This window comes from Pteropus vampyrus, unplaced genomic scaffold (assembly GCF_000151845.1).
Source record: "Pteropus vampyrus isolate Shadow unplaced genomic scaffold, Pvam_2.0 Scaffold18, whole genome shotgun sequence".
NCBI classification, from domain to species: Eukaryota; Metazoa; Chordata; class Mammalia; order Chiroptera; family Pteropodidae; genus Pteropus; species Pteropus vampyrus.
In genome coordinates this window covers 5,721,782-5,747,575 of record NW_011888799.1, presented here as the reverse complement: position 1 = coordinate 5,747,575, position 25,794 = coordinate 5,721,782, and the positions used below count along the sequence as shown (strand labels likewise).

The 25,794-nt window shown below is 35.4% G+C and overlaps 1 protein-coding gene across 3 annotated transcripts in view; it reads right to left on the bottom strand.

Annotated features, from left to right (window-relative positions):
- UBR2 (ubiquitin protein ligase E3 component n-recognin 2) overlaps positions 1–20,047 on the bottom strand; it is a 98,256-nt gene extending 78,209 nt beyond the window's left edge. The window contains exons 1-2 of one of the 3 annotated variants that reach the window (XM_011354634.2): positions 19,592–20,047; positions 11,645–11,901 (exon numbers count right to left, since the gene is read on the bottom strand). In XM_011354634.2, coding sequence (XP_011352936.1) covers positions 11,645–11,901; positions 19,592–19,669 — 335 coding nt within the window. In that variant the 5' untranslated portion in view covers positions 19,670–20,047. The remainder of the gene's footprint in view (positions 1–11,644; positions 11,902–19,591) is intronic. The other 2 variants (XM_011354633.2, XM_011354632.2) reach the window with 2 other exon arrangements.
- Between the last annotated feature and the right edge of the window lie 5,747 nt (positions 20,048–25,794).

Genomic DNA, 25,794 nt, shown 5'->3' with positions numbered 1-25,794 from the left:
AGAATTTATATCATAAACGATTAATGAAATTTATAAAATGCTTTTCTGGATCAAAAACATATTTTCCTCTTCTCAACTATTAAATTAGTGAATTACATTAATAACTGGTTTAAAGACGAACTATCTTTGGACTACTGAACTAAACTCCATTTGATCATGATGTATCACTCTTTCAGTACATTCTTGGATTCAGAAAGCTAATATACTATTTAGGATCTTTTCATCTACCTTAATAAGAGAAATAGCTTTATAATGTCTCCTCTTGAATTTATGAGGGTTTGAAATTAATACTATACTAGCTGCATAAAGAGGCAGTTTTCACTCTTTTCATTTTCTGTAGCAAATTGTGTTAAGAAAGGAATGAACTGTCCTTCGAACTTTGGCACATTTCATCTGGATAGCTATCCAGGTATGGGATTTTGGGGAGAGAAGAGCTTTGTTTTTTGTACTGTATTCAAAGTTGCCTGTCATTTTTCTATAAATATATCTTCTTCATCTAAGTTATCAAATTTTTTTAGCATTTAGTTGTTCATAATTCTCATATTTCAGAAGTTGCCAAACCTTGGTTCATGGCATCTTTAGTGTCTCAATAGTTTTTTGGGGGTACCCCTAGACTAAAAGAAATGATTAATAGTTCTGTTTCTCAAATAGTTAGGCTCAAACAATTTAATACCTGTTAGGCACTGCACAAGTGCTCCACTTTCAGAATTAGATTGTACACTGCCACCCTCATTTCCTATTCCACAAGGTACAGGTTTCCCCTGCTATCCAAAAGGAGAATGTTCCTATGAGACCTTTCATAAGCTGAAATGGCATAAAGCAAAGAAGCAATTATCATTAATTGATATGGAAAACATTTCTTTAGTGTCTCTAGATCCCCAAAATAACCTACCGAATCATATCAAATAACACAAAACCTAAAATAACACTAATTATAGTAAAAGCAGTGCCACCATTGCTGCTTAGGGTGCGTGCTGCCTCTGCTAAACAAAACGCTGAACACTATTTTCACTTTTCGCCTTTTTAATAAAAGCAAAAATCCTCTCTGAATTTCTTTCAGTTAGAGAAAACAAATAGTTATACAGATCTTTCATAAAAGCAAAGTGGTATAATGCAAACTTTTGAAAAGCGAGGGATGCCTGTATCTGCTTTTTAATTACAGCAATGCAGAGGACCAGCTTTTGCAAGATGTGACATCATTAAAAGGCATGCAGTGAGTGTACTTCTCAATTTTCATTTTTCATTTTGTGTATCTGCATCTTCTCTTTTTTTCAGTCATGCCAGAAAATTGGCTTAATAATTTGCAAGAATCAATATTTCAACCTTTTATTTTTGTTTCATTTTCTAACCATTTCATTTCCTTCTTTTTCCTTCGAGTATTCTCCACTGTTCTTTTTCTAAATTTCTTGAAGTGGTGTTTACTTTATTTTTTTTTATCTTTGAAGTAATTTTACTTACAGAGAAGTTGCAAAAGCTACAGCAGAGTTCCTTGATACCTTTACCTAATGTACAAGGAAATTAACATTGGCACATCATTAACTAGAGATCTTATTGAAAGGTCATCAGTTTTCCCATTGAGGTCCCTTTTCCTCTTCCAAGATCCAATACAAGATCCTACGTTACAGCAGATATCCTGTTTCCTTGGACTCCTCCAATTTGCGCCAGTTCTTTAGTTTTTTTTTCTTTACTTTCATGACCACACCCTTTTGAAGAGTATTGGTCAGTTATTTTGCAGATGTCCCACAATATGGGTTTGTTTGAGGTTTTCACGATTAGATTGAGTTATGCATTTCTGGTAAGAATACCACAGAAGTGATGCTGAGTGCTTCTCAGGACATCATAACAGGATGCATATGAGGTTAATTTGATATGTCTAACTACTAGTGACATTAACTTGGCTCACTTTGTTAAAAAGATATCTGCCAGATTTCTTTGCTGTAAAGTTGCTACTGTTCTTTTTGTAATTAAATATTCTTAGGGAGATACTTTGTGACTATGCAAATATCCTCTTATTTCTCCTCAAACTTTCTCCCACTAGTTGTTGCATTTATCAATGGATCTTGCCTACAATTATTACTGTTATTTGCTTAATGGTTTTTTACTTCCCTTATTCCTTTATTAATTAGAACTCCTCAGTATAGGAAAGCTACTGAAAATATCCCTTCTCCCCCATTTGTTTATTTATTCAAATATCTGGTTATATCAGTATGAACTCACGGATAATTTAGTCTATGGGTTATAATTTAATACCACAACTAATTATTTTATTGCTCAAATTGTTTCGGCTGTGCCACTGGGAACTCTTTTAGGTTGGCTTCTGTGTCCTTTCAACATGCCCTCACCTTTTTGAGCACTTTACCTTCTTGTGTTGCTAGAAAAAAAACCCACCAACCTAGAATTCTATATCTGAAAAACTATCCTTCAAAAGTAAAAGAGACAAACAAAAAATCAACAAAAAGTAAAGGCAAACAAGTAAAGACAAACAACAAAAGTAAGGATAAAGAAAAAATTTCTTAGTGGATTTTGATTAGTTGTAAATACTATATATTGCAAATTCTAGGGCAATCACTGGAGGAAATAAGTATAACATACGTTATGAAAGGAGTGGCTATATTAAAATCTGATAAAATAGACCCCGAGATAAGGAATGTTACCAGAATTAATAAAGAACACTGACATTTCATAATGATTAAAGGGTCAATACATCAGGTAGTGACAGAAAGTATAAATTTCTATGTATAGCTATTAAAATAGCTTATAGATACATGAAACATAAACTGATAGATCTAAAGAAATAAACAAATCTACAATCACATTAGAAGATTTTAATATCCCTTTCAATAATTGATAAAATTAGTCATAAAAGTCAGTAAGTATATAGAAGATCTGAATGGCACTATCAACCACTTTGCCCTAATTTACACTCAGAGAGTATTATATCTAACAACTGCAGAATATACTTTTTCAAGTTTACATGGAATGTTTAAGACTGACCATATTGCTGAATTATAAAACAAGTCTCAATAAATTTCAAAACTGAAACCTTACAGAAATCAGCTACAACATGATATCTAGGAAAGCCCCAAATAATCAGAAATTAAACAATGTAAATAATCTACAGATTAAAGAAATATAAACATATTAAATCTAAAATAAGTAGAATACCAATAAGAGCATAAATCAATAAAACGGATAAAAGAGAAAATTAACAAAGCCAAAAATTGATTCTTTGAAAAGATTAATAAATCTGATTAAAGAGAAAAGACATGAATTACTAGTATCAGAAATGAAAGAAAGTGGGGACATCACCAGATACCAACAAACATCAATAGCACATGACAATATTATATACAATTTTATGTCAATAAACCTGACATTATACAATGAAATATATTTTTTGGAAAAATACAATAAACCAAAATTGATACAAGATGAAATAACATTCTGAATAACTCTAATAAGTACCAAAGAAATTTAATTTGTCATCAATCTTCCTCCAAAGAAAACACTAGGCCATGATGGTTTGTTTTACTGGCAAGTTTTAACAAACATTTAAGTAACAAATCATACCAAATTGACACAAAGTTTTCAGAAAATACAAGAAAAGGGAATACTTCTCAATTCATTTCATCAGGTCGGCATAACTCTGTATACCAAAACCGGACAAAGAAATTTAAAGAAAATGACAGACTGATATATTTCATGGAGTATAGGCACAAAAATCCTTAACACTGCATTAGCAAATTGAATCCAGAAATATATAAAAGTTATAATACATCATAATCAAGTGGAGTTTATCTCAGTAATGAAAAACTTGAAACTCAGTAATAAAAAATGAATCGATGCAATCACTAATGGAATAAAAAAGGAAAACTATGATAATCTCAATAGATGTAATAAAAGCACATGACAACATTCAATAGTTATTTAGAAAAACAACAAAAAAAACCCCACAAAAAATATCACCAAACCAGGAATAGAAGGGAACTTCTTCAATGAGATAAAGGGTATGCATGAGAAAACTATACCTAACATCATACCTAACAGTGAAAGACTGAATGCCTTCCCCCTAAAATTGGGAACAAAGCAAGGATATCCCACTTTCACCAGTGCAATAAGGCACAAAAAAGAAATAATAGGCAAAAAGATTGGAAAAGGCAAAGTAAAACTGTTTCCATTCAGAGAAGACATGATTATGTAAAAATTCTGAGGAAGAAAAAACAAAACAAAAACTACTGTAAGAATCACTATCTAACTTTAGCAAGGTTACAGGACAGACACAGTTTAATATCAGAAACCAATTATATTTCTTTATACTCACAGAAAAATGGAAACTAAAACTAAGAAACTAAAAATAATACCATCATAAAATGCTTACAAATAAATATAACAAAAGGTGTGCACAACTTCTACATTAAAAACTACATGACACTGCTAAAAGAGATTTAAGAAGATGACCTCAGTAAATGGTGAGAAATGTTTACGGATTAGAAAACTCCATATTGTTAAAATGTCGATTCTCCCCTATAGATTCAATGCAATTCTAATCATAATCTCAACAGTCTTAAAAATAAAAACTGACAAGCTGATACTAAAGTTATAAATTATAAAAATGCAAAAGACATGAAATAGACAAAAAAAATTTTTTTAAAGAAACGAAAATGGAAGATTTATACTAATCAATTCAAGGCTTACTATAAGGCTACAGTAATCTAGACAATGTGGTTATTGGCATAAGAATAGGCATATCAATGAATGGAATAGATTGAGTGTTCTGAAATAGACCCACACTTACACAGTAAAGGGGTTTTTGATAAAGTACTAAAGCAATTTAATGGGAAAAGGATCAATGGTGCTGGAACTAGATATCCACATGTAATAAAGGAAGATCAACTCCCTACTTCAAGCCATAAAAAAAAATTAGTTTGAGATGGATCACAAACACAGACGTAATATCTAAAATTTCAGAGTTTGTAGTTGAAAACAAAGAGAATAGCTTTGCCACTAGAAGAAGGAGGCATTTCTTAAACACAGGAAACAATATCACAAAATAAAAAAAACTGGTAAATTAAAAATTTCTGTCATCAAAAGATACCATAGAGGCAAGCCACAGACTGGGAGAAAATATTTACAAAAATGTCTGATAAAGTACTTTTATCCAGAATATAGAAAGAACTCCATAACCCAATAGTAAGGCAAATAATCCAATAATAATAATAAAAAAAGACAAAAGAACAAAATCTTCAGAAGTTAGATGATGAGCAATGAGCACATGTAAAATTGTACCAAGATCATTAGTCGTCAGGGAAAATTAAAACCATAATGATACCACTACACAGAATGGCTAAAATTAAAAAGACTGACAATATCGAATATCGGTAGGGCTCTGGAGCAAGTGAAACTTTCTTACATTACTGGAGGGAATGAAAAACCATTCTGGAATAAGTTTTGGCAGTTTCTTATAAAGTTCAACATATATCTGCCCTTTGACCCAGTTATTCCACTCCTAGAGATTTATCTATGAAAAATTAAACATGTCTACAAAAAGACTTGTTTACAAATGCTCATAGCCAGCAACTAATGTATCAGCTAAGAGTGTTCACTGTATTAGATTAGTCTAGAAAGGCATATCTTAATGGTGTCTTAATATTCCTAAAATGTGTCACAAAAAGCTGAAGATTTTTAACAGTATGAGATTTATGTCATTTGGTATAGTAAACATAAAGTATGACTAAGTACATAATAATAATGTTGCACTTAAAATGTTTGCAAAAGCTGATATGATTTATGAAATAAATTACCATTTTTCTTTCCTTTAAATTTTTAAAATTTCCACTAAAAAAAAAAGAGAATAGTTGCTCAAACAAAAGGTCATAGAAGCTATACTCATAATAGCCTCAAACTGGAAACAACCCAAATGTCTAGCAGAGGGACAAAGGATTATGGGTAACTACAGTACATTCATGCAATGCACTACTACGCAGCAATAAAACCTGGACCAATTTCTGACAATAGTACCATTCTGAATAAATCTGACAAAGACATGCTGAGTAAAAGAATCAGGCACAAAGGAGTATGATTTTATTTTTATTAAGTTCTAGAACAGGCAAAACTAATCTAAGGAGAAAATATCAGAATTGTGGTTATGTAAGGGCTGAAGCTTTAACAGGGAAATTTCTACTCAGATGGAAATGTTCTATATATTGACAGAATGTGAGCTACACGATGTTCTATATATTGTTCTATATAAATGTTCTATATATTGACAGAATGTTAGCTATTGTTAAAAAAATACAACTAAGATTTGTGCCTTTCAAAATACGTAAATTTTCTCTTTAAAAAACTCAAATATGTACCAATAGGAAAATTTTAGTAATATAAATCTGTTTCTTTACATGAAAGAATTACCATGTAGTAATCTATTCATAGTTCTACTATTTCCTAACGTCTAAAGGCATAAATGTAAAGTTCGTATTGTACCCCATGTACTTCTATGTTCGATTCTGAACCAAACAAAAAGAACTTCCTTTATTTATGTAATCATAAATAAAAATTATCACAAACCTCCAAACCAATACAAGACTCCTTCTAGATAACTACAGGAATCCAAACTAGATTATCTTGGAGATATCAACTGCCCACTTACTGTCATTTTCTCAGGTCAGAGAAAGTATGGTAGACGAGGGACATTCCAATACTTTGAAGGTCACAGTGACAACACAGTGACACAGCACTCAGATTTTACTTCTAGGTATTTACCTTGAAAAATACTGAGACATGTAAAAATAGATGCATACAAATATGTATGTGTTCTTTGTAGCACAGTTTGCTACTGGAAAAAAAACCCTAGATATTCCCCATTTCTGATTACATAGGGCAATCAAATAAATTATGGTCTGTCCTTGCTACGGAAACACAGCAGTTAAAACAATGATGTAGATTTATATATACTGACAGGGAACTATCTCCAAGATAAATTGTGAAATAAAAAAAAGCCACAATTACAATATATACTGTAAAATTTCATTCATGTATCATAGTTACAGTTAGAAGTGGCTAATATTTTAAAAACTAAAACAGTATTGATTTCAATCTCTGGACTATTCATGTCAAAAAGAAATAGTCTTAAAGAGATCAAGTCTTCAAATTTTTTCAAAAGCAAGAAACTGAAGACACAGCTCTTTTCACTGGAAATAAATGGGTTTTCCACAATAGAAACCCATTTACTTCTGGACAGAAAAGGAGTAAAACTATCTCTACCACTCTCTGCTTGAGATGGCTCAGTAACTTATCTGAAGACTAAGTATTTGGTTTAAAAAATCTTACATATCCAGAATGGGAAAAAATTCCTGTATATAACTATGAGTAACATCCTAGAAAGTAGATGGCTTATAATAAACATGATACTGCCACTAGAACAAGTATGGAAATGTGCAACAAACATGAATAGTCAAGCTATTTAAAGTAGAAACAGCAAAACAACATCTTTACAACGGTCCTCTGTATTTTGAACAATGTAACAGACATTCGCTCAACAAATACTTGCTGAGCACCTAATATTTATATAATGAAGGAAACAGTAATGTAGGAGAAGAGAGTTCAAGCCAAGGCCACAATTCTGAGTCACCATAAAGTCTTTTTCTCCAGCCCAAATATACTTTTTATTTAATATTCTTTGCATGTACTTGGTACAGAAGACAACAGTGCAACGCAACTCGATTTTCTGGTTAGGAATCAGAGTGCTAGCGTGTAGTAGTTCCCAGAATTCCAAGTTTCAGGGACCAGAATAAGGACCAGAAAAGTGCTGCAAATTTTTTTTTCTAAAAAATTAAAAAACAAAATTACTTGATTCATTGCCTTCATTTTATATACCAATATTTTAACAACAAAGAGTATCTCTCCAAATTTAGGAATGAAATGAATTTAACTGCAAAAAAAACCTCAGTACATTTTTCCTACTTTTACCCTCATTTTACTGAGTATGAGTAAAAAAGTCATGAGACCAATATTTGAGAATCAAAGAAAGGTGAAATGAAAAGATGAACTTTAAAATCAGAGAGCCCTGGTTTCAATTTTTATGACTGCAGGTAAGTCATTTAACCATTCGAACCCATCTCCTCAAAAGTTTATAGAAGAATTAAACAAGATTATATATAAAGCACTTAGCATTAAATGTGGTGCCCAGAAGGTGCTCAACAAACATAAGTGACTTCCAATTCTGGTTATGACAAAATAACTGGTACTGAACTATGCTCCCACTGTCTACAAGCACAAAACTAGGTGGATACACGAGGCAACTATTTCCAGGCATTGAACAGGTAGCACTAGGCTTCAATAACTAAGAGAAGGAAAATTCATGAGGTGAGTTCCATGATGGCCCTGCCTCTCACTGAGGGCATGAATCCTCACCTGTGGCACAGTGAGCTAGAGTCTAAGCAGAGTGGAAGGTCTTGCTGAGCTGAGAGTAGATCAGAGATTGGGGCAGGTAAAATGGCTGGAAGCTGTGGGTCGGGGAACCAGAAAAGTGGAATGTGTACAGGATAGGAGGGGTCAGGAAGGGGCAGAAGTCTAGGTGGGGGTCATTAGTAAATGAGTTCTTGGCTGAATGTTGGGCTGCACATACACAGGGCAACACTCTCCAAGTTTACTGGAGAGTGGATGAGAGTGCCACAGAGATACTTGAAGTCTAGCAAGCATTGCTAGAGGACTTTGGAATTCTGGTCAAGGCAGACATCCAGCTGAGATACCAGAAAGGCCAATACCTGGATTAAGGACCAACTGTCCTAAAGTAAGACTTATTTTATATCTGCCCTAACAAGGGGTGGTGGGAAGACCACCATGGCCCAGCATAGGGTGTAGAGCCCAAATGGGGTAAGGAGGGCAACTATGCAGAGCTGGGTGGCAGTGACAGCAGTAGCAAGAGAATGGCTGCACACAGGAAAATGATTAAATAAGCAAATATTTTTAGGATGATAATCAGGTTCCTCAGAAAAGGGCGTTACAAATATGCAAAGGGAGAAAACGAGAATCTTGTGGTGTTGGACTAAAACTAGAGAGATCATTGTAAATGCATGGTTTTTAATCACTCTTTCAATATGTATCCACAGACAGATACAGACTACAGATCCACTCAGAGAGCCTGGATTTAGTGACATACCAACAGCAACAAGCACACCTAGTATCTTATTTCTAAACAAGAATCTCCACTAAAAAGGAAGCAGGCCCCTTGAAGAAATGGTTGGTTTTAGGGCTGGAAAAAAAGCCCAAGATGTGCCTGAAACATCGTGTCAGAAAGAAAAAACAAGTTCTCAAAGAATGATAGGGGCATTAAAAAGAACAAAGACAACAGCTTAAAGGAGCTCCCAGTGGTCAAATCTAGAACAATCTGAGCACAAGAATAATGGGACTCTATGAATACATACTGAAATAAATAAATGAAAACTGAACACTTGATAAGAAACAGGCTATTTAATAGTCTCAAATTACTCCCAACAAAACTGATTATGGAGGGGAAAAGAGTAACTTCACAGTGCACAAGTCTTGCAGCAACCCCTTAATTAAGTGATCTAAGTTAACATCGCTTATCGACCAAATCAAAATCATATGCTCCTTGATAGAGAACAGGTGATTTTTGTGATATTCCTGTGAAAGACGCAACCTGACTCTAATCATGAAGTTTATCAGACAAACCCAAATTGACATTTACAAAGTAACTGGCCTGTAATCTTCAAAAGTGTCAAGATCATGAAAATCAAAGAAAAACTGAGGGAACTCAAATGAAAATTAAAAGATATGCCATTTAAATGTATGCTTTGGAACTGGTTCCTTTACTGGAACAACTGAAGCTAAGTTTTCTCACCTGTAAACTATAAGGTTAAACTAGCTCTGGTGCGCCAAACGTCAATTAAGAACTCAATTAAGAGGTTTTTGTAAAGATCGACAAAAAACTAGATCTGGCAGTCTTTCTATACATAAAAATATCTTTATTAGTATTCTAACCATGCTGATAAAGACTATCAGACACCCAGAGGCCTTCACCAAAATTAAGCTTATTAAAGTCTTACATGAAAAAGTCTTATGGAAGAAAATGTTATGCAATGCCTCTATTAATAGTACATCAACACAATCTAGCTATATTAGCTGATATAAACATGGCAAGATTTTGTTAGAGAAAGGAAAATTTAGCCCAGTATATATAATGTATTTCCTTTGGTATGTATGTTTGCATATATGTACATTTAAGATAATTATATACACAGGCTTGCATATGCATAGATAAGTCCAGAAGGAAACATAAGAAGATGTTAATAATGACTAGTTCTGAGAAGAATAGAAGGTTATAAAGGAGACAGGCACCTTCCTTTTTATCTTCTACCCTTGGATACTCAATTTGCAACATTAAAAAAAAGTCATCATCCTCGTAGCAACAAGTACATAGAGCACCCAGATCATGGTTTCTAACTACCATTCTTAACTAAAAGGAAACTCCCTGCAGAATTGAGCGTAACCTAACCTAGGCATGTAGCCACCAGATAACTTAGCATAGATTAACCTTTGTTTAGAGTTTATAATTTTGCCTTGATTAACCTGTAACCCCACATTCCAAAAGTATAAGGTTTGTATAATGCTATCTTGTAATTTGCTGAAAGTTTCACAGAAAGACCAAGACTTAATCAGATGTTCATTCATATCTAGGCAATCCTTGACGTTGATGATTGCCAGAACTTTTTCAGGAACAAGCCCAGGATGGTTTTCAGGACCAGGGGTGGAGGGGGGCGGTGAACCAGGTGAAACTGCCTGAGACCAGATGGAGCAGATGAAGGACCTTCCAGTGACCTCCTCATGAACTTTCTTCATTCTAATACTAAAATCTCCACCCAGGGACAGAGCTTTTCCACTATTTTTGAACACACAGTATATATATATATCCACATTTCCTGACTGTACCTGTGCTGGAAATGTCCTCACCTATACATGCAATGACAAAGTCTACCTTGATGTATATGCATAATTACCCCTAATAAAGATGGATGAGATGTTTTGTTCAGAGACAAAGTGCTCTGAGAATGATTCCCGATGTGTCCTCTCCTGCTGACTCGCAAGAAAGTTCCTTCTCATAAAATCATCTTGGGAGTCGTCTTTTGGTTGGCAACTCCTGAGCATTAGGACCTGCTTTGGTCTAGTAACGTGATTCTACATATAGGTCAGAGTGAGTACAAAGTGAGCTGTGGACATCTTGAGCCAGAAGGTAAAGCAGCACTCAAGAACTAACAAAGGCATGCGAAAAAGACAAAGAAGCTAGTGTGATGGGGCTCCCACAGGCCAAATTTGGGATCATTTAAACATCAAAAAGATTCACTGTCACTGAAAAATTATCGAGAAAACCACGGAAGTGATTATTACAAGAGCAGGGTAGCACTTAATTATGGAGCAGGAGGAAAGCGCACAGTGGGTTTTTGGAATGCTGGTGATGTTCTAGCTCTTGACCTGGAAAATAATTACATAATTGTTTCATAATTATTTATTGCACTGTACCTATTTGCTGCATACTTATATTTCACTTTTAAAATAAAAATGTAAGGTTTCAGAAAAAAATATCAAGTAAAAACAAGAGCCTTTTAGAAAGAAAATTATAATATTTTACCTGCAAGAATATGTGGGTTCTCCTACTTTAAAAACACGACCACAAAGATGAGAAGGTTTGTTTGCTTGTTCAAGTTTTGGAAATCCAAATGCAGGATCTTCACCACAAAGGTACCATTCCATTGGTCCCAACAAAACATGCTGTGCCAGCATGTCTTCCTCCTGTAAAGGGTTGGGACCCCTGCAGTAGATTTTGGGTACATAGTAGGCTAAATGCTGGTACACTTCTCTAGTGAGGTCAGTTGCTTGCAGCCATTTCTATAACAACAACAAAAAATTAGTTTTAAACAATGTCAATAAACTGCTAATTTGAATAAACCTGTTTTCTTTTAGGTACCAAAATAATGATGAGTCTTATAATTTTGTTGACAACACTCATCAGTGTATGTCTTCTTTCCAAAAAGAGTAAAATTTACAACTTTATTAAAATCCAAAATATTTTAGAATTCTACTTAAAGTAAAATTAGCCCCTTTCCTGGACTCTAAAAGCAACATTCTATAGGCAGTATAGGAGAATGACCACAAATCATTATATAAGACACTAGCCATTAAGCCCATCTGACTTCCTTTCTAGTGCTTTGTTCAAATATTTTCAATTTATTAAATTATTTTCAAATATAATTGTCACACAATATTATATTAGGGTCAGGTGTACAACATAGTGATTAGGCATTTACATAACCTTTAGAAGTGATCATCCCGATATTCTGACTGCAATTTAGATTCTCTAGTCAGTTTGCTGATAGGAGAGCACACAGTGAATATAAACAGGCAATACATTAAGTTATATTTCTGATTAATATATGAGATGATAATACCACATTCTTGTGGACTGACCGTCAGTCCACAAGAGGCTTTGTTCCATCAATTATGCCTTCTTTTCCTGATCAACCTGTGAGCCCTTTCCTCTTTGCTCTCCCTGCTGAAAACCAAAAACAGCCACTTTTCTCTGTCCACAACTCCTTATGTCCAATTACTTGTGACAATGATACTTAGGTATCTAACAGATAATGTGGTAATGTGGTATATTTATAAGAAATACATATTTGGTCTTCTTCTCATTCTTGGCACAGAGTTCCTAAAATTCTTGAAATTTCCTAAGTGATAAGTGAGATAAAGGTGAAAGGAGTCTTTTGTTATTCATAACAAGTCCCCTTAGGGAGCTGGTTGCCAGGGGAACCAACCATGAGATTAGAAGATTGGAACTCACAGTCTCCACCCCTAACCTCAGGAAAGGGGAGAAGGGTTGGAGGCTAAGTTAATGGGCCAATGATTTAATCAATCACGCCTATGTAACAAAGCCTCCATTAAAAACCCCTAAATGTCAGGGTTGGTGAACACACAGAGGTGCTGGCACAGGGCATGGAAGGTCCACACTTCTTCCTACATATCTTGTTCTATGCATCTCTTCCATCTGGCTGTTCCTGAGTTGTATCATTTGTTTTCCCTGAGTTCCGTGAGCCATTCTAGCAAATTATTGAACCCAAATAAAGGGTCATTTTATTTGTAGCCAAGTCAGACAAAAGTTGCGGGTAACTTGAGGACCCACTATTTGTGATTGGCATATGAAGTGGGGAAGGGAGGTAGTCTTGTGAGGCTGAGCCCTTAATCTGTGGTATCTAATGCTAACTCTAGGTTTATAGTGTCAGAACTGAATTGAACTGTAGGACACCCAGTTGGTGTCTGCAGGGAATAAGAGTTGGTTGGTGTGGGGACCCCCCGCCCCCAATACACACATTTGGTAGCCAGAGTACTGATGTGAATGTAGAGAGAAACAGAAGAAAGTTTTTTTTCCCTCCTCTCAAGACACCAACTCAATATGCCCAAGACTGAACTAATTAATGATCTACCCACCAAAAAAACCCCTATTTTCTTCATTTCTCTATTTCAGATACCAGCATCTATCCAGGTAGCCAAACCAGAAAAACCTGAAAAGATTCCTTCTTCCTCAACCCAACATCCAATTAAGTTTTGTCCATTAGGCTCCTTAAATGTTTACTGAATCTATTCATTTCTTTCTCTCCATCTCCAGAGTCATTATCTCTACCACCTTAGTCCAAACCCCCCATTTCTATCTTTCACCAAATTTAGTGCAACAATGTCTTAAACTGGTGATCCCCACTAGTCTTACTCCTCTACAGTCCATTTTCTAACCTCACTACCAGAGTGATTCTTGCAAAATGACAATTTGATCACATCATTCAGCTTCCTCCGTACTGAGGATCAAGTTGACTCCCCTGACATGGTGTACAAGGTCCTTTGCCTTGTATCATACTCTCCTGTCTCCTCCTCCTGACCTGTATTGGCTCCTCTCTCTCTCTGCTATTTTCTACTCATTCTTCAGATCTCAGTTTATGTTTCACTTTCTCTAAGATGTCTTGTCAGGCCATTCTTCATCCCCATCTCTGGTTTCCATATCCCCCAAATATAAAACAGAACCTGGCCCCAGTGGTCATTCAGTAAAATCTGTTAACTGAATGACTATAAATATGTTTACACTACTTAGTGTCACATAACACTGACACTGCAGAAAGATCCTCCATATGGTTTTAATGAAAGCAGAGATAAAGCAGACCCGGACCTGTAGTCTTTAAAAACTAAACCGATTAAGCCCCAGGTAAAGCATCTTTCAAACCATCTCCTTTCTTTTCCCTACTTCCTTAATCTTAAATCTTTTTCCTGTATTCTGTCATTTACCCCTGCTTTCACTGCCAATTCTGTCTATATGTTTGTCTTCCATACTACTTTATGTAATTACAACTCATTTGGCTCTAAACCAATTAAAATTTTTTAAATCAGAAAACGTGAAATGACTCATTTCTACAAAAACAAAGTTAACTGAACTGCTAATTTGTATGTCCAGTGTTTATCTATGGCTTACAACCTAAGCTCCAAATGACACCCTCATTAAAAAGAAGAGTTTATGTTCAAGCGATGTCTAACACCATAACAGTAAAAGATTTTCATTTTAACTATTATTTGTACCGTCTTCAGCCCATTTCCTTCATTGTAAAAATTACATATAGATTTAAAGAGTTCATGAGGTGGTATATGTTAACTTTCTAGTCAATTTATCAATTCAGAGAACTTTTAATAAAAATGTAAAAATCTTGTTCCTAAGGGACCAAAAAGAGTGAAAAAGTGTTCACCCGTAAAGTGAAACTATTTTTTTTCAAATGTTACTTTGTTGTGTTCGCTTTATGCAAGTAGAAAGAGACTAAACTACTCTTAAAACAACAGACAATCCCACAGGTTTAAAGATTCTCTCCTCCTTCTGAGTAGTGGTTCTCAGTCAGTCAATCAATCAATCAATCAATCTCACTCTCTCTCACACATACAGAGTTCAATAATTATAAAACGACAAGAAAAATAGTAGTCAACAGTAAAAGGCAGAGTCATTAACCAATAACAAACTAGAATCTAATTCTCTGAACTAAAAACCACTTTTTTGGTCACATTCATAGGTAAATATTCAGTTTTTCACCCACTTGTCAGCAGACCCTATTTCAAATATGAATGAAGATAGTCAAATTATTCTAAGCAATTCACTGCTTATGAATGAAAAGTTAAGCACTGAGATTCAGAGAATTCACCTTGATCGTAGAAAGTTATGCTTCAGGTAATTTTAATTTACAACACATTTAAAGGTTTTATTTTTAAAACAATTTTTGTTTTTCTTATATGTTTATGTTCTCATTTCTCTTAAAAGTCACTTCTGCACAATTTTAATCCAAGAGAAATAAAAAGTGATGCTTTCTAAAATAAATTACGTTATTTTGTAGCTCCAACAACACTGAAGGTTAAATCTGTTCACAGATTTCTTAAAAAATTCAGAAACAAATATCAAATTTGTTTTTCTTTGATATTTGTTTTTCTATTGATATTTGAAAAAACAAATATTTTCTTTCTTTCTGGTTAAGAAAGAAAATTAGCCACCTTACATAAAATATATTATTAGTAAAACACTTTATTTTAAATAACATTGCATATTAAAAATTATTAACAAGATATAAAAATATGGTTTAAGAAAGGCAGGCATATGCTCCAAATGCAAAACCATCTAACAGATTTGGGATCTATTATATGCATCTTAATGCCATTAAATTTAAAAAATATATAAAGTACCTTTACATGAGAATTCTATACCAGAGAGACTGATGAATTAGTGACTGGCAACAACACAGTTTAAAAGAAGAAAAAAGCTGTGAGAGAAAGTAAGCAGGAGGAAAAACGTTCTGGCTACCTTTCAGAATAATAGCTCACATATTTCTCAAAAGAATAAATCTACAGCTTTTTACATTAGTTCTCACTAATGTAAGCTAACTATGTAAGTGTTCAACATGAAAAATTAAGATTTCTAATTTCGTTACATGTTAATTTGTCCTTATTTCAGACACTTGTGGCTGTCACACCAATGTGCACAACAGAGTAATGAGCACAATCTTATTAAAAGGCTTCGATAGGGAAGTAAAGAAACTGTCAACTCATTCCACTAAAGTAAACATATTATGACAATGTTTCCAGAAGCTTTCTTGTTTTTGAATGCTAAATTTAAGCCTTGAGATAGAGAGCAACTAAACACAAAAAGAAAGAATCCCTAGAGGGTAGCCTTTTATTACAGTATCTATTTTTCTATACCTGATTAAAATTCTATCCTTTAACCACATTTGACTTTGCTTTCAAACAAGGATAACCGACATATAAATTAATTGTAAAACAACAATCATTAGTGCTGAAATGGAGTTTTCCAGACTATATTATTAAGAAAAATTTAAACAAATCATGAGTTCTAGAAATGAAGTAAAAGCATTCCTAAATTAAAACAGAATCTCAATAATAAAAGAGAAAAAAAAAAAACTAATTTAAAAACAGGCAAAAAACAGGAATTTAAATTTCCAGAGAAGATATACAAACAGCCAGTAAGCTCATGAAAAGATGTTCAAAAAAAAAAGAAAAAGAAAAGATGTTCAGTTCAACACTATGAGTCATGAGGGAAATACAAATCAAAGCTACAATAAGATACCACTTCACGGCCAACAGAATGGCTATAATCAAAAAGACAACAAGTTCTGACAAGGATGTGGAGAAATCCACTGGAACCCTCATATCCTGCTGGTCGGAATGTAAAACGATGCAGCCACTTTGGAAAACAATTTAGGGGTTCCTCAAAACATTAAGAGCAGAATTACCATATAAGCCAGAAATTCCACTCGTGGGTATAGGAATAAGAGAAATAAAAACATGTCCCCACAAAAAAATTGTATGCAATGTCCATAGCATCCAAACAACCCAAATGTCTATCTACTGATGAATAAATAAAATATGGTATATGCATACAATGGAATATCATCTGGCAATAAAAACGGAGTACTGATACTTGCTATATCATGGATGAATCTTGAAAATATTATCTTAAGTGAAAGAAGCCAGACACAAAAAATAACGTATTGTAAGATTCCATTTATATGAAATTTCCAGAATTGGAAAATCTAGGGAGATAAATGTTCTAAAACTGATTGTGGTGATGGTTGTACAACTCTGTGAATATAGTAAAAACTACTGAACTGAATTATATATTTGAATTATACATAAAACCGTGAAAAATTTTAAAGCAAAAAATAACCAATAGACATAAAACTACACAAAACTTCTATAATATGTATTTCTTTTATAATTAGGAAAAAACAATACATGTACTTTTTAAATCATAACGATCCACTGGAACATATTATAATCAAATCCATGGAATATGAAACGTATAGCCTCGTGAAGTGCTGGGAAAGCCATAGTTGTGGAATCAACTGGAACCAAGAAAGGTGGGCCACTTTAATATCTTAAAGTTATTGAAGAGAGTGCTTACATACTTTTATTTGTGAGACATACTAGTTAAAAGTCCTAGAGAAGCAGTGTGTAAACAAAGTATGGGAAAGATGACACTAGTGCTTATAAGTAATTAGCTTTCTTTACCTTTTTACACTCTAAAATTTAGTTCTAACCTGAGAAAAATTTATAATTCATTTTAATTTGTGATAAAGAGCTGGACTGGAAACTAAGCTGAAAGAACAGTTTTCGGCGTTATGCTGTTTTGACTAAAAACAGACAATACACTCCACACAAAGTAAAGCCAGGTTACATAGCTGGAAGAATCTCGTATTTTAATATTAGTTTGCATCTTCTTTAAGAAATTTTTTTGGTCTTCAAACATTTTTTTCACCTTACTATTCAGAAAACCATTTAAAAGTAAACAGAGCAAAAGTAAAATGTAGCTCAGATTGTAATCTTCACAAATTCAAATTAAGTCCAAGTTAATAAATTTTGATCGCATTTCCTCCCCCCCCCGCCCCCGCCCCCACCCCGCATCACCTTGAGAATTTCACTGTACAAGAGTTAGGAGCATTGGTCTCCAGCACCAGTTTTATAACTGGTTTCATCAGGAACCTCAACAAGTTGAAGCTCTAATCATTTGGTAGTTTGCACTTTTAGAAATGGGAAAATAGAGTACATAGCCTATATCACTTGGCCAACAGACAAAAAATTCAGTAGGAGTAAAAAACAAATTACTTTGAGGTAACAGATTAGATGTCAATATGGCTATTAAGAGTGACATGGATAGGGAACATCATGATTACTATTTTACTGTTTACTTATAACACTGCTTTCATTTTATTTTTCAAGTCTTTGGATAAATGAAGGCCGATGGGCACTGAAATCTTTGCAGTTGTAATATTAAGCAGAAAGTGAATGAAAACAGACCTAGACTAAACCAGTTGGTTTAAAAAAAAAAAAGCAGACTTATCATTCAACAATCTTTATTTCTTTAAACTTGTCACCTCTACTCCTGTCATTTATTCCACTGACTTAGTGTCATCAATTCACCCAAAGTAACTCCTCACTGACCAACAGTCCCACAGTGCTCCACTAAAATTCTGTTCGTAACATTCGAATTGTTGACTTGGGTTCAAAGTTCACTTCCTTTCTAATAGCTTTTTAAATTGAAGGCCTTAGAGGTGGGGCCTAAGTTGTTTTGGTCCATTCATAATCATTCTGGACAATCTGTTCTAATAGTTGTTCCCTATCCCTGAAGAAAAATGCCATCTAGTTTATTAAAGTAATCATTTTACAACTCTGCTACTTACACAAGCACATTTCTATTACAGTTTCAGTACAATACTGAGTCCGAATGGTTAAAATTTGGGGCATAACTGCTCTCACTATGCTGTGACCAAACCTCACATTAACTTCTATTTGCTGAAAGCTGCTCTCCCAAAGTTACATAACATTTGTTCTCCATCCAACTAAACCCCAAGTTCTACAAAAATTATTTTTTTTTAATCTCCAGCCTCCACTACTACTTTCTCACATTCAGTCGAGACACCACTTTTGGCACATTCATCAACCAAACGAATGTAAAAACGCACCAGAAAGGGCAAAAAGGGAGAACAGTGTCGTTTGCATCCACTGGTGCTCAGGGCTGTCCCAAACCAAAGTAGGGACTCGGTTAAGGTAGCATGTTTCGGTGGAGGAGCCAATGCTCTGCTTATCTCAGGAAAAGGAATCAGAAGGATAAAGTAGGGTGATTATACTCAAAACACTAGGAAGCGTCTTTCCCTTCCCAACTACAAGATCTGACATAAATTGCAAAGGCCCTTGTGTTGGGGACTTAATGGGAGTGTGGGGAGAGGAAGAATAATGGAAAAGCAATTGGTCCTTCTGGGCAGAAAGGGAACGTAAAGGTGGCTGGTGCACAGAGCTGCTCTGGGAGCATTTTGAGGGTAAAGAGAGAAGGAAAGGGGGCAGGATCCGTGGTCTCCCGGAGTCGCTCCTCAGCAGGGGAGGCAGAAGAGCCCGGCACGGTGGTCACCCCAAGTCAGAGTCTTTAGGAGTCGGTTCCTCCCACGGGGCTCGGCCTGCGGCGGCCGCGCGTCCCCGCCCGGGTCCCGGCACTCACCCCCGCGGTCTCCTCAGCCGAACATGCCAGCAAACTCCGGTCGATGGCCGGCACCTCCGGCTCCAGCTCCGACGCCATCTTCCCTCCTCCTCCCCCCCAGCGCTGACGCCGCTACCGCCGCCCCAAGGGCCGCGGCTTCGCCACAGCCCCGGCGGTCGATATCGCCACCTCTGCCCCAGGCAGTCGGTCCCGAGTCGACCCCGCGGCGGCGGGTGGAGAAGACGGCAAGCAGCGTGAGGTCAGCCGGCCAGGAGGGACAGCGGCCTCCTGCACTGCCCCCTGGGCTCAGCGCCCGAGTCAAGTCACTGCCTCGTCCCTGCCCCGGGGAAGGACACAGAAAACCCCAGGACTGGCACTGTCGCTAGCTTCTACCGTGTCCCGCACCAGGAAAGGGGCAATAACACCCAGGGGAGGAAGCAAAGCTTTCTGGGAACTGTAGTCGTCCCGGGCACAGCCGGGAAGACGTTAAGCCCACGAAGCGGTTGTGGGAGTTGTAGTCCGTCTCCTGAGGAGGGACCCCGCAAATGGCGTATCAATGGGCGGGGCTTTTCTGCACAGCTAGAATCACGAGAGGAGAATAATGGCAAGAAGCGCTCACCTGGGAAAAGGCGGAAGCGCAAGATATTGTGGGAATCGTAGTTTTATTCCCCCAACCCCGTTTGTTCATTTTTGTATCCCCAGATTCTAGAACGATGCCTGGCACGTGGTAGACACTCAGTACTTTTCAAAGCCTCTCAAATGGTAGACACTCAAATACTTGTGGAATGAATGAATTACATTCTATTCTTATAGTTCTATAACTTTGTCATTTATTATCCCCTCTTTCTTTAGTAACCAAGGTGAACATTTTGAAGGTTTTAAAACATGTTTAAAGGTTATTTAAGAAAACATTTTCAAGCAATTTAGATGTGAGCGCTTATCAAAATTTATTACAAATCTTGCTGCAAAGGAAACTGATTCTACCAAGCCAATTTAAAGATTTACTCTTGATAGAGACGTTTCACAGAAATAGATAATCCTTAGATTAGATACAGAAGAAATTTGTTTGGTTGGAAAAATTAGGCTCCATTCAACTGACAGTTGGATGAGTGAGTTTCTTAGAACAAGTCTTCAATTCTCTTAGAATTTATCAGGAAATTGCTTGCATATTTTGTCAGGCATACCGATTTATTCTCTGAAGAAGATTGTGAATTACATTAGGCAAAATTAAAAAAGAGAAAGAAAAATCCTGACCCAGTCCAGGTCTGAGACATGTTTTTGTTGTTATTGTTGTTAATGACACTATAATATTAGTTTTTTTTTAAATTAAGTTTATTGGGGTAACATTGGTTAATACAATTATATAATTTTCAGGCGTACATTTAAGGGTTTTTTCAAGAAAATAAAAATTACCCATAACCTCGTAGTCTAAATAAATTCTTGTATCACTTTTAAAAATAAAAGTATTATATGTGTAATATTAGAAATTCAAACTCAACAGGATTACTTTTTAAATAAAAAATAAAAACTACCCCTCTTACCCCAAGTCCCTTTCCCCAAAGAAAATAATTTTAAATCCTTTCTTATGATTCTATCCAGAAAAATGTATGGCTATATCTGCATAGATACCTAGAATGAGATAATCTTAAAATGTTTCTTTATGTTACTTTCTTCTTTGCCCAACTTTTTGCACTGATGCACTCCCTAGTCAGAGTCAACCTGTAGGAAAACTGGGATTGTTACAATTTATGAGCAAAGATAATGCCTCTCTAAGAGTCCTAACAGAATTAAAGCCAATAAAATAGATTATAAGGAAATTTTCTGCTCTTAAACATTATTATTTTCTTCTATTACTTTTGGATTAATTTTAATGTTCTTTTTCTAAATTCTTGAGTTGGATATTTGATATTAAGCTTTCTCTTTTTCTCAATGTGTACATTTAAGACAGCGGTCCTCAAATCTGAGCATTCATTAGAATCACAGGGAAGTTCTTGATGAGATTCAGATTTCTGGACCCTACCTTCAGAACTTATGATTCAGTAGGTTTTATGTGGTGACTGAAAAATTACATTTCTATCAAGTTCCTGCGTGGCCTGGGACCAACTGCGAGAACCACAGATTAATTAAAGCAATGCATTTCCATTATATACTGCTTTAACCACATTCTACAAATTTTGGTATGAAGTGTTTTCATTATCATTCATTTCTAAATATTTCCTAATTTTATTATGATTTCTTCTTTGGCCCATTTAGTATGTTTTAAATTTTTCAAATATGTATGGCTTTGTTATTTTTGGTTACCGATTTCTCATTGTACCATATTGTGGGCAGGGAACACAGTCTATGTGATATAGATTCTTTGGTACTTGATGACATTTGCTTTGTGAACCAAGGTATATAGTCAAGTAACTCTTCAAAGCCATTATTACTTCAAATATTGCTTTTTCTTGCATTCTCTCTATTTCCTCCTTCTGGAACTTCTGTTTGACTTCTATTCTCCATGACCTTTAATTTCTTTTTTACTTTTTCATACTTTTAACCATCTGTGCTGCATTCTAGGTATATCTTCTAGTGTGTAACTTCTCTTCTTAGCTGTGTCTAACCTGGTATTGAATCAGACTGAATTTTTATTTTCAATGACTTCATTTTTCATTTCTAGAAATTATATTCAGTTCGTTTTCGAACATTCCTGTTCTTTCATAATGTCTTATTATTTATTTATGGTTCTAAATATTTGTTTCATAACTTTAATACTTTTAAATGTGTTTATTCAATAGTATTCACTAGATTAATGTACTTTTAGAGATCTTGGGAACATAAGCTTACTTTTTGTATGTGTGCAAATCCTCACTTAAATGATCGTTTCCTTTGTGTGTTGTAATTATAAATTTTGAGATTATCTTCACTTAGCATTAGCTGTGGGAATCTTGAGAGGCCTGTGTTAAGAGCATGTGTCTTCAAAGTAGTTTTTCATATGCTTCTGCAAGGTCAGGCATTCTAGGAACATCATATACTCAGGACCAGGCACTCTAAGAGTACTGGATACCCAGAACCAATTTTTATGTTAGTTTCTTGGCCTGGGGGTTCCCTAATAGTATTAATTCAGTTGTGCGGCATTGTCCCTAAATTCTTAAGGGAGAGTTCTTTTTCCTACTTAGACTCAACGTCAAAGTCAAGCTTGTTATTTCCCTCTGCCAATCCATGAGTTTTTCTCTAGTCTATTTTCACTGATGTTACATTCCCTGTAAGCCCCGGCTTTATGTGGGGATCTCAGTTTTAATAAGTGTTTCTTGAACCCAAGGTCTTGTTTTATGTTCCCATATGGGCATTAAAACCTAAGCTCTAACTGCTAGTTAAACATGGCAGATTGAATACCTCATGACAGTAACGAGGGAAAAAAGAAAGGCAGACTGGGAATGAGAATGACAGCACCAAAATTTTGGAAAGTGGAAAACAAATGGATAAGAAATAACTGACTCAGCAATTAGAGAATGCTAAAACCTATGCCAGCAGTAGAGCAACCCAGAATCAAGCTGATTCATATGTAGAACTCTGAAAAACTCAGAGTGTGAAATGATGCTAAAAACAAGAATATTGTTTGAAAGTGTGTATAGCAGGAATATAGATCACCCCATCTCTCACCCTGGAAGAGACAGGAGGTTTATCCTCTAGAGAGACTGTACCTGAGGATTTTTGGACTGGGAGACACCGGGCACAGCTAAGGACAGGGACACTGTGCTGAATACTAGGGCATTAATTCAAATCTGTACACCGAACAGGTTCACCACAGTGCATTTCCCTCTCGGTTCTGAGAACACCAAAGGCTGGCTTCTACCTCCCAGGCAGGAGTTTGAGAGAATCTTCTTCAGAGACACTGATCAACCCCAAAGAAAGAACATCTGTCAGAGGAATGGGACCCTATATTAGACCGCTTGGACTGCTATAACAAAATACCACAGATTGGGTGGCTTAAATAACAGAAATTTATTTTCTCAAAGTTCTGGAGTCTGTAAGTTCAAGATCAAGGTGACAGTCAGGGTTGGTTTCTGACGAAGCCTCTCTTCTTGGCTTACAGACAGCTACCCTCTTGCTGTGTCCTTCCGTGGCCGTGTGTGTGTGTGTCTGTGAGTGTAGAAAGGAAGAAGTTTCTGGTGTCTCTTCCTTTTCTAATAAGTCCACCAGTCCTATTGGATTAGGGCCCCATTATTATGACCTCATTTCACCTTGGTTATCTCCTTAAGGACCTTATCTGCAAATACAGTCATGCTGGGGGATAAGGCTTTATGTTATGAATTTAGGGGAGAAGGACATAATTTAGTTTATAACAGACCCCAAGAAAATGGTACAATCAGGTCACCTGACCCATGTACAAAGAACTTCCAATCATCTTTTTAGTGACTCATTCTTAACTCTGAGCAGGCAAGCAATTGAGAACAGATATTTGAGCAAAGTATACAAAAGAGACATTAAAACATATAAAAAAGGAGGAAACATAAACAAGTTAGAGAGTTGAAAACATTTTAAAATGTCATTGGAATTTTTGAAACTAATATAATTTTTACATCCATGAAAGAAAAACAGGAGGCTGGGGAAAAGAAGTATTCAAGAACAACAACAAAAAATGCTCTTAGATATTAAAAAATGTAAAACTGAATAACAGGAGTTCTAGAAAGAGAGAACATCAATGATTAAAAAATGGATGAGTATAAATTATGAAGGAAAGTTTTCAAGAAAATATCCAAGAACTGACAGACATGAATCTAGACTGAGGGAGCCCATCCAGTACCTAGAACAATTGTTTTAAATATAGCGACATCATGGCAAACATTGAGAAATTTTAGACTATTAGAAACAAAGAGAGAATACTACCAAAAAAAAAAAAAAGAAAAAAGAGAAAACACAAAAGCTACAGAATTAAAATGGCACTGCCTGTGTCAATTTTTAAAATATGCATTTCAGATCATTTTCATCACATTTTCATCCAAAATTTCTAAATATTTGTATTTAGTGTGGTGGTGATTTAGGTAATAAAGTTTGTCATATTTCTAGAATAGCTAAAATGTAAGTTCAATAACAGCATGGATCCTGTTTTTAATGCATGTATTCATGTTCCTAGAACAGTGTCTATGAAGAGGAATTTTCCACTCAAATGGCTAACCTTGTAATCAGCTCTTTGTTCTGCTTCTGTAGACATGCTTGCCATATAAACCAAAGGGCAGGGTGACCTCAAGATCAACTGAAGACTCACCCTCTCTTTTACTTGTTCTGTCTGGATAACAGATTTATTGCAGATAAACCCTATAAAAGTAAGGTTACTCCTGAGCTTGGGTCCCAGATCTTGAGAGTGCTAGCTCTTCGGGGACCGCCGGCATAATAAACCTGAGTTCTCCAACTCTCCGAGTGGTGCTTGATTTCTCACCGGTCTGATTTTTCTGCAACATGTGAAGCATATTAGGTGCTCAATAAATATTTATTAAATAAATGAATAAACCAGAAGTCCATATTGGTTTTTTAACCTAATAATGCTTCATTGTTTTTCATGGCTGCATAATATTTCCTGATACAAATGCATCACAATGCATTTAACCTATTGATAAATTCATTGGCTCTTTCCAGTGTTTAATACGATTAAAATAATACTGAATGTAGTGGGATCACTTCATAAACTATATAAATCTCTATATATGTATACAATGTACTATATACCTGAAACTAATATAAAATATTATTTAAAAATAATACAGAATGAAATCCCCTGTTCATATAGCTGGACAAACTCTTTTTAAGTATAGCCAGAGGAAAAATTCCTACCAGAAAATTTACTAGGTTCAAAGAAATAATGTTACTGGTAAAAGGGCCAAGGTAGCAAACTGAGGCATAGAGTGGACAGGACTATGGAAAAGGCCTATTTGGGTGGCCACTCAAGCACCCAGGGCATTCTCTCTGCTCAGTTTTTCCCTGTGGCTTCTCTTTGGGCCCAGTCATGATTCTAAATTCCCAATCTTCACCTAATCTCATATTTCTCTCCCTACAAAAGTAACCAATTTATGTCATTAGGCAAAATGGTTTCTAGTGCTTGACATGACCATGATGCCATCTTAAGAAGCAAGCTGCTCTCAGTGATTGCTAGTTCACTTGAGGAGTGGGCCCATATCACCTAAAAGAAATATTCTTACACAGATAAATAGGTCTATTAAGTTGTTTACCTGTTTGGAACATATAGC